Genomic DNA, 10,771 nt, shown 5'->3' with positions numbered 1-10,771 from the left:
TAACCGTAGCACTTACTTACTACTTGGGGTTTCCATCTAAATCCCAAGTGACTTGACAAATGAAACCCATGATGGATCCATTCACTATAATGAGGCAGCAGAGTTACTCTGGACTCCGTCTGGCCTCTGTTCAACGGTGTCCTTTTCAGAAGTGCACAAATCTGTGGTTCACCACGCTTTTATACACACCAAAAAGCCTGATATCGCCAAAACACAGGTCATATGGCGTCCACAGTGCCTCCATCTGCCTCATTATAGGTAATCTTCCGCCAGGGGTTCCGTCTTAATCATGAATTTTAGAGCTTTACATGAATACTCCAGTGTAAGCGCAGACTGGAGGATAAATGTGAGCTGAACCTTAATGCGATCTTTGGGGAGGTAGAATTAACAATTCAACATAAGGTGAAGAATTGGTTTTATTTATTTTTCATGCCAGTCCTCGTGCGGTATAAGTGATTAGGTGACTGTATTCTTTGGGTCGGTGCGATTACAGTGATACCAGATTTATATCATGTTTTTATGTTTGGCTGCTGTCACAAACTAAAGCAAGTCTTTGCACCCCCATATTTAAGCAGATAGACTTTTTCTATATTTTGGCTGACAGAGTCACATGACAGCTTCTTTTTTGCGGGACGAGTTGACGATTGTGTTGGCACCATTTACGGGCACATGACATTTTTTTGTATTCCGATTTTTTTTTTGCCGAATGAACAAAAATCAGCATTTCAGGAATTGTTTTTTTGCTGATGATAGCAGGCAGGGAGCACACTCCCTCTGCAATGCTTATCACTATTGTCAGTGGAATCAGAGTTCTTAACTAGTGTTGAGCGATACTTTCCGATATTGAGAAATATCGGATCGGATTGGATCGGACCGATACCCAAAAAGTATCAGGTATCGCCGATTCTGATACCGGAAGCCCCATGCAAGTCTATGTGACAGAAATATCGGAATTAAAAAAAACCCTTTCTTTACTTGCACATCCAGTTCGGGAGGGGGTAAGAGTGTGGGCGGTGCGTGGGCGGACACTGTGCGTGTCTGTGTGCGTGGGCGGGGTCTGTGCGGGCCTGCCGGGCGGTTGTGTGTGTGTGCAGGCATCGTCCGATGGGACTACAAGTCCCATCGGGCGATACCTGCTACAATGACAGTGATTCACACATTAGCCAATGATGGGACAGTAGCCAATGTATATGAATATATACTGCATTCATACAACGTACATACTACATATATACTACATTCATACAACATACATACATACATACTACATACATATATACTACATTCATACAACATACATACATACTATATACATACAGTGGGGAAAAAAAGTATTTAGTCAGTCAGCAATAGTGCAAGTTCCACCACTTAAAAAGATGAGAGGCGTCTGTAATTTACATCATACGTAGACCTCAACTATGGGAGACAAACTGAGAAAAAAAAATCCAAAAAATCACATTGTCTGTTTTTTTTTCATTTTATTTGCATATTATGGTGGAAAATAAGTATTTGGTCAGAAACAAGCAATCAAGATTTCTGGCTCTCACCGACCTGTAACTTCTTCTTTAAGAGTCTCCTCTTTCCTCCACTCATTACCTGTAGTAATGGCACCTGTTTAAACTTGTTATCAGTATAAAAAGACACCTGTGCACACCCTCAAACAGTCTGACTCCAAACTCCACTATGGTGAAGACCAAAGAGCTGTCAAAGGACACCAGAAACAAAATTGTAGCCCTGCACCAGGCTGGGAAGACTGAATCTGCAATAGCCAACCAGCTTGGAGTGAAGAAATCAACTGTGGGAGCAATAATTAGAAAATGGAAGACATACAAGACCACTGATAATCTCCCTCGATCTGGTGCTCCACGCAAAATCCCACCCCGTGGGGTCAGAATGATCACAAGAACGGTGAGCAAAAATCCCAGAACCATGCGGGGGGACCTAGTGAATGAACTGCAGAGAGCTGGGACCAATGTAACAAGGCCTACCATAAGTAACACACTACGCCACCATGGACTCAGATCCTGCAGTGCCAGACGTGTCCCACTGCTTAAGCCTGTACATGTCCGGGCCCGTCTGAAGTTTGCTAGAGAGCGTTTGGATGATCCAGAGGAGTTTTGGGAGAATGTCCTATGGTCTGATGAAACCAAACTGGAACTGTTTGGTAGAAACACAACTTGTCGTGTTTGGAGGAAAAAGAATACTGAGTTGCATCCATCAAACACCATACCTACTGTAAAGCATGGTGGTGGAAACATCATGCTTTGGGGCTGTTTCTCTGCAAAGGGGCCAGGACGACTGATCCGGGTACATGAAAGAATGAATGGGGCCATGTATCGTGAGATTTTGAGTGCAAACCTCCTTCCATCAGCAAGGGCATTGAAGATGAAACGTGGCTGGGTCTTTCAACATGACAATGATCCAAAGCACACCGCCAGGGCAACGAAGGAGTGGCTTCGTAAGAAGCATTTCAAGGTCCTGGAGTGGCCTAGCCAGTCTCCAGATCTCAACCCTATAGAAAACCTTTGGAGTTGAAAGTCCGTGTTGCCAAGCGAAAAGCCAAAAACATCACTGCTCTAGAGGAGATCTGCATGGAGGAATGGGCCAACATACCAACAACAGTGTGTGGCAACCTTGTGAAGACTTACAGAAAACGTTTGACCTCTGTCATTGCCAACAGAGGATATATCACAAAGTATTGAGATGAAATTTTGTTTCTGACCAAATACTTATTTTCCACCATAATATGCAAATAAAATGAAAAAAAAACAGACAATGTGATTTTCTGGATTTTTTTTTTCTCAGATTGTCTCCCATAGTTGAGGTCTACCTATGATGTAAATTACAGACGCCTCTCATCTTTTTAAGTGGTGGAACTTGCACTATTGCTGACTGACTAAATACTTTTTTTCCCCACTGTATATACTACATTCATACAACATACATACTACATATACTGTATACTACATTCATACAACATACATACAACATACATACTACATTCATACAACATACATACATACTACATTCATACTACATTCATACTACATACATACTACATACATACAACATACATAAAACATGTTACATACATTCAATATACATGCTACTTACATACTACATACAATACATCCATATAGACATACAGTACATATAACATAGAGTACATACTCACCATCACTTGTCACTTTGATCCCAGAAGCCAGTGTCATCTTTAAAAATTATGAAAATAACAAACAACCGATATACTCCCTGATCCGCAGAAATCCATGAGTGTCCCATGACGATCTCCCGTGGAGAACAGCAGCTTCAGCTGATGCGACCGCTTTCTAGGGGCCCCAGGAATACAATGACGGGAGGTAGGTATCCTTCCGCACTGTATTCCTCCGCCACTGTAAAAAAATAGTCCCTAGTCTCACTTTTGGCATTGCTGTGTGAGAAAGTTCCCACGCAGCTTTTGCCATAAAGTGAGACCAGTGAACTATAGTAACCTCTCAGTGATGCACTGCAGGAGATCGTCGTGGGACACTCGTGGATTTCTGCGGATCAGGGAGTATATTGCTTGTTTGTTATTTTAATATTTTTTAAAGATGACACTGGCTTCGGGGATCAAAGTGACAAGCGATGGTGAGTATGTACTCTGTTATATGTACTGTATGTCTATATGTATGTATTGTATGAATGTATTGTATGTTGTATGTATGTTGTAAGTATGTATGTTGTATGAATGTAGTATATATGAAGTATGTATGTAGTATGTATGTTTGGTTTTTTTTACATTCAACTCATTAGCCGGATGATGGGACTACTACTGTCCCATCATTGGTTAATGTGTCAATTACTGTCATTGTAGCAGGCATAGCCCGCTGGGACTTGTAGTCCCATCGGACAATGCCTGCACACACACACAACCCCCGGCAGGCCCGCACCGACCGCGCATCATGATGACATCATTTCAGCAGCCAATCACAGCCACAACACTGGCTCATTGCATTATGGGAACTTCCGATTCCGGTATCCGATATTGTAAAAATATCGGTACTCAGTATCGGAATTCCGATACAGCGAATATCGGCCGATACCCGATATTTGCAGTATCGGAAGGCTCAACACTAGTCTTAACATCTGCGATCAGAGCTAGCACTGATCGTGGCCGTTTCTGCAGGGTGTCAGCTCTCGTATTATGTAATGAGTGCAGAGTAGGAGAGCTTCTTAAAAATAAAAAAATAAAATAAAAAAACTAACATCTGTGAGAGCCAAAATTCTTGCTGGTTGGTAGGTGAAATAGCACAGAAAGAGGACTTAAAAATCCTCCAATAATAGAAAACAGCAAAAGAGCAAAAAGGTTTACCCGTCCAGGCCTCCAGACAAATGCACTATCAGGATGCAGTGGACCCATATAATTGACATGGCAACACAGGTGCAAGAATACCGATGAAACAACTGCTCACAGCCTACCAATACATGGAGGGGGCGGTTGCCTGGTATGTTAATGCACAATAAAACACTTGTATGCGGAGCTGTTCACACTATGGCCATGCACAGCATCCAGGCCAGCCTAGTAGTGACACGCTTCTATTAGCTCAGGCGGGCTGCCCAGCGCTATCAAAATGCATGCCATGTGAACAGACACTGCAGTTTACAAGACCAAATGGGCCCAACTGCACCCTGAATAAAAAGTGCAAAAAAACACAAAAAATTTGGAGTATTAGCTGATATTTTGGCCAAAATACGTGAGCCCGTAACCTGCACCAAAGGTCTCCACGTTTACAGGTACCTAACACTGAAATAGCACAGAAAGAGGACTTAAAAATCTTCCAATGCTGCTGGTTGGTAGGTGATCAAATATTTATTTCATGAAATAAAATGCAATTTATTTATGTAAAAATCTTACGACTTTCTGTTTTTTATTTTAAGATTCTGTCTATCACAGTTGAAGTGTACCTACGATAAAAATTACAGACCTCTCCATGCTTTGTAGGAGGGAAAACTTGTACCAAATACTTACTTTCATTATGCTGTATGTGTAAATATATTAGATAAATAGAATATACAGTATATACAGTACAGACCAATAGTTTGGACACACCTTCTCATTCAAAGAGTTTATTTTCATGACTATGAAAATTGTAGATTCACTCTGAAGGCATCAAAACTATGAATTTACACATGTGGAATTATATAATTAACAAAAAAGTGTGAAACAACTTTTGCTTTGATTACTGCTTTGCACACTCTTGGCATTCTCTTGATGAGCTTCAAGAGGTAGTCACCGGAAATGGTTTTCACTTCACAGGTGTGCCCTGTCAGGTTTAATAAGTGGGATTTCTTGCCTTATAAATGGGGTTGGGACCATCAGTTGTGTTGTGCAGAAGTCTGGTTGATACACAGCTGATAGTCCTACTGAATAGACTGTTAGAATTTGTATTATGGCAAGAAAAAAGCAGCTAAGTAAAGAAAAATGAGTGGCCATCATTACTTTAAGAAATGAAGGTCAGTCAGTCCGTAAAATTGGGAAAACTTTGAAAGTGTTACCAAGTGCAGTGGCAAAAACCATCAAGCGCTACAAAGAAACTGGCTCACATGAGGACCGCCCAAGGAAAGGAAGACCGAGTCACCTCTGCTGCGGAGGATAAGTTCATCCGAGTCACCAGCCTCAGAAATCGCAGGTTAACAGCAGCTCAGATTAGAGACCAGGTCAATGCCACACAGAGTTCTAGCAGCAGACACATCTCTACAACAACTGTTCAGAGGAGACTTTGTGCAGCAGGCCTTCATGGTAAAATAGCTGCTAGGAAACCACTGCTAAGGACAGGCAACAAGCAGAAGAGACTTGTTTGGGCTAAAGAACACAAGGAATGGACATTAGACCAGTGGAAATCTGTGCTTTGGTCTGATGACTCCAAATTTGAGATCTTTGGTTCCAACCACCGTGTCTTTGTGCGACGCAGAAAAGGTGAACGGATGGACTCTACATGCCTGGTTCCAACCATGAAGCATGGAGGAGGAGGTGTGATGGTGGGAGTGCTTTGCTGGTGATACTGTTGGGGATTTATTCAAAATTGAAGGCATACTGAACCAGCATGGCTACCACAGCATCTTGCAGCGGCATGCTATTCCATCCGGTTTGCGTTTAGTTGGACCATCATTTATTTTTCAACAGGACAATGACCCCAAACACACCTCCAGGCTGTGTAAGGGCTATTTGGCCAAGAAGGAGAGTGATGGGGTGCTACGCCAGATGACCTGACCTCCACAGTCACCAGACCTGAACCCAATCGAGATGGTTTGGGGTGAGCTGGACCGCAGAGTGAAGGCAAAAGGGCCAACAAGTGCTAAGCATCTCTGGGAACTCCTTCAAGACTGTTGGAAGACCATTTCCGGTGAATACCTCTTAAAGCCCATCAAGAGAATGCCAAGAGTGTGCAAAGCAGTAATCAAAGTAAAAGGTGGCTACTTTGAAGAACCTAGAATATAAGACATATTTTCAGTTGTTTCACACTTTTTTGTTAATTATATAATTCCACATGTGTTAATTCATAGTTTTGATGCTTTCAGAGTAAATCTACAATTTTCATAGTCATGAAAATAAAGAAAACTCTTTGAATGAGAAAGTGTGTCCAAACTTTTGGTCTGTACTGTATATACACACAATTTGTCCTTTTTCAGTTATATGTAATGACCAGACTACTGTTACGGGGGATAATAAATGTCTGATATGCAGGAGTCCCAATGTAAAAGACCTCTGCTGACAATAAAGCAAGTCTGGTAATATATTGCTAATTCCAGGTAAATGTAATGACATTGGATGCCAGCACTTACTTCTTCATGGGTAACCTCTAATAGATGTGCCATGGTTGGTACCCGCTGGCGTGTGCATTCAGTAAAGGCTAAATAGGCAGGGACTATTCTTGTTGTTCTCACACCTATGGAGTAAAAAGTAAATGAAAGCGATGTCAGCGAGCTGCTGTAAGGGGATGAGGATGCTCGCTCGCTCACAGCCCACCGGAGGGGTATGAGATCATAAGAATGCCAAAGCTCTGAGCAATGAGGCTTATTCCTAGCAGCGGGACTGTAAAATACAAGACATGCGGTATGATCTCACCTCGCTCCTTCCCTCAGCCTCTAAACACAGTCACAAACACACACACTCCTCCTTTTACAAAGACCTCAGGGGATACTAGAACTGAGCAGGCTCTAATCCATGTCTGAGTCGTTAATCAGTGTAGCACACTCTCCGCTCTCTTCATCTGCGGCACAGCAGTATATGCCGCACACTGCCCGGTGCCATAGCACATGTCCCTGCACTGGAGAGATTGAGGTGCCTTTGGTGCCAGTTTCCTAAGATCTTAATGAGCTGATGTCGGCATGTGTACCAGGCACACATGCTCGTCAGTAATTGGTGCCATCATTAGTTCACAAGCCAGAGGCCAGTATTAGGACCTAAACCCATGGAGTCACGGCACTCATGAATAAGTAAACGGTATCATTCTATTGTATTTTTCAATATTTTTAACATGTCAAGCTTTTCAGCATTCAGCCGAGAGATCCTTTGTATTTGGTATTGTCCAATCAGAAGAAAACAAAAATGGTACAACATGGGGTTACAATAGTATGATGTGGCGTGGTATTTAAGGTTTTTTTTTACATAGACATCTAGTAAAGATTAGGCTAGTTGTATGTGTAGTGTTTGTTTTTTTACATTTCTGTGCTATGTATTATGTTCTGTAATCTTTAGATTAATTGTCCTGGACCACTGAGCATTGCAATTCCTTGTTATATATTCTCCAAAGGTTCCCAATCTCCAATAAAGTAATGAAAGCCTCCGTGTTAGTCTGTCTTGTCTCTCTGGCATTAAGTGTTTAACTGTGTCTCTACAGGGTAAGTTTTACCTGCTGATTGAAGAGCTGAGCCAACTAGTCCGTTCCCTGGTGCCCATACAGCTGTGGTATAAATACATCATCGGTGACGATCCTTCAAGCACATATTTCTTAGGAAGCATCCTAATAATCCTGTATAGTTTGTGTAAGGTGAGTCGGACATATCTCGTCACAGCAATGACAGTATCTGTGCCAGTCTTCGGACGGCCACTAATTGGGGGTAGATTCAAAGTGGAAACAAATGCTACAAGAGATAACCTATGTTTGTACTTGGGAGTCGTAGTTGTCAAACCCTAGCGATCAGCAACTTATCACCAATGTTGTGGATGGGTTACATCTAGTCAAAGTGTATCCTATTTTTATGTCTTGCATTTCAAATTCATTTTCATCAAAGGGTTTTTTTCACTACTGTAAGGCTAGTTTCACACTATCGTTCTTGGGCGCAGCGCAGGGCCGCCGCTTAGCTCTGCCCCCGGCCGCGCCCCCTCCGGTCAGCTCCTCCTAGGATCGCATGACGCTGCATGCGATCAGCGTACCCTATACTTAGCATTGGGTTTCAGTGTGTTGCATTTTTGTGTGCTGGACGCAGTGCCAGCAAAATCATACCAGCGCACGGTCAGCGTACCCAACGCTAAGTATAGGGTACGCTGATCGCATGCAGCGTCATGCGATCCTAGGAGGAGCTGACCGGAGGGGGCGCGGCCGGGGGCAGAGCTAAGCGGTGGCCCTGCGCTGCGCCCGAGAACGCTAGTGTGAAACTAGCTAACACAAGTTAGTAATAAACCCAAGGTGATGTTAAAAAAAAAAAAAAAAAAAAAAAAGGATCCTACTCATACTCTATTGGTGTCCCCACCAGTCTCCTGGATTCCTCTTCCAGCAAAGTGTATCAATGTGATATAATGTTTTGGCCTCCACATTGGGATATTGGGAAGTTAGTCAGTTCAGAGGCGGGCAACTAGATGGTGAAAGATTGGAAAAGGTGGGCGATTTTATCTTGGAAAAGACGCCTCATAGGCGATCTCATTTATATTTATAGATGTGTATTTGGTCAATACGAAGACCTTACACATGATTTGTTAAGCACCTTACAAAGGGCCAGGGTACACCCATTACATGCGGAGTAAAGCCGATTCCCGCAGCTTAATAGGAAAGGGTTCTTTACAGTTAGAGCAGTCAGACTGTAGAAATGCCCTACCACATGATTTAGTAAGGGCAGATACTATAACAATGGTTAAAAAAGGGCTGGGTTATAATTAGTCTAGCAATAGTGACTGTATAACTGGTGAAGGAAGGTTGAACTTAGTGGGTCTATGTCTTTGTACTACCTGTATAGCCATGTAAGGTGACTGTTGGACCCAGTGGCTGCATTGGTCATATTTAAGGGAGCTAGAAGGAGCAGTCTCTGTTAATGTCATTGTGCGCTGATTTACTACCAAAATTGGACCCCAGGAGAATGAGGCCTGGATATTTTTTTCTGCTCCAACCATCTGGGCCCATTATTTACTCATCACAAAGTAGTATACAGTATAACCACTTAAAGTGTATCTTTTTAAATGCATTGCACTAATTATCCCGATTCTGAGTAACACCCTCTGTTACAGTTTAATGCTTTATTAAATTTCTGTTGATTTTTGTGGGAAACAGTCAGCAAGTTTGCCTTTAGACGCTCCTGTAAGTCTTTTACTGTCATGGAGCAGTTAGCAATAGTGACATGGCACCTTCATCATTCTGACTGACGGGAGAATCACTACCGAATAAACAGTATTGTGCTACACAACTGTAATGATATACATCACATGATGATAGACGTATAATGATTACATGCCAGGGACCCTCTTGATATTGCTGAGGCAATAATTTCCTGATTTTCCATACTTGTCCTACTGTAATGTGTATTTAATGTACAGAATTCTTACACTTTATGTACTTTATTGCTGGCATGGTTACTTTTAGCCCTCAGAGGACTCGCACACACTAGTGTATTACAGCTTTTTACAATCTCCAGGTTATACCTATTTATGCTGCTTTTTTCCCTGTGGAGACATAATGAGTAGTGATGAGTGAACATGCTCGGATAAGGTGTTATACGAGCATGCTCGGGTGCTAATGAGTGATTTCGGCGTGCTCAAATAATATGTTCGAATCCCCATAGCTGCATGCCTTGCGACTGTTAGGCAGCTGCAACACATGCAAGGATTGCCTAACAAACAGGTAATCCATGCATGTGTTGCAGCTGTCAAACAGCTGCGGGGACTCGGAACATATTTCAAGCACGCTGAAGATACTCTGTTAGCACACAAGCATGCTTGGATAACACCTTATCCGAGCATATTCACGCATCACTAATAAGGAGCTTTTCTTTCTGTCTGATTTATATAGAATATAATCGCGCCATCCTCCGTCAGATGTTGTATTACTGTGGTATCCTTCCATGTATGCTGGTACCAACCGTATTACAAATCTATAAATCCAAAAAGAAACCGCTTTAAGGACTTTCTTGAGGTCATTGGCTATTTAAAGGGAACCTGTCAGATTCATGCTCCCTGAACCACGGTCAACATGAATCAGATACTGGCAGCGCTATTTCAGCCACGTGTATTGTTCTCTGACACGCTGTGATGATTCAGAGTAAGCATTAGCCCGCCAGGGTCTGTGTGACTCAGCTGACCAGATCAATGCAGTCCCCCTGACAGCGTATCCTCACCCCACTCCCCGGATCTCGCAGGTTCCTCCCTATGAAGCCAAATATTTTTCCTCACAATATTAAATGAAGATCCCTTCACAATAAAGACATGAACCTCCAGTGACCATGAAGGAGCAGACGATCATGTATGTAAAATATAATACATTTTATTAATAGAGAATTGGACATCTAATAACCAAGACAAAAA

General features: G+C 42.4%; 1 protein-coding gene across 3 annotated transcripts in view; it reads left to right on the top strand.

Moving 5' to 3' along the window:
* Window positions 1–10,771, top strand: part of RNFT2 (ring finger protein, transmembrane 2) — a 167,791-nt gene that overhangs the window by 137,500 nt on the left and 19,520 nt on the right. For all 3 annotated transcript variants that reach the window (XM_073561582.1, XM_073561704.1, XM_073561650.1), the window contains exon 7: window positions 7,881–8,030. In XM_073561582.1, coding sequence (XP_073417683.1) covers window positions 7,881–8,030 — 150 coding nt within the window. The remainder of the gene's footprint in view (window positions 1–7,880; window positions 8,031–10,771) is intronic.

Source organism: Dendrobates tinctorius, unplaced genomic scaffold (assembly GCF_039654945.1).
Source record: "Dendrobates tinctorius isolate UK_male_01 unplaced genomic scaffold, ASM3965494v1 ptg000003l, whole genome shotgun sequence".
In the NCBI taxonomy this organism is placed as follows: Eukaryota; Metazoa; Chordata; class Amphibia; order Anura; family Dendrobatidae; genus Dendrobates; species Dendrobates tinctorius.
This window is presented reverse-complemented; position numbering and strand designations above follow the sequence as displayed.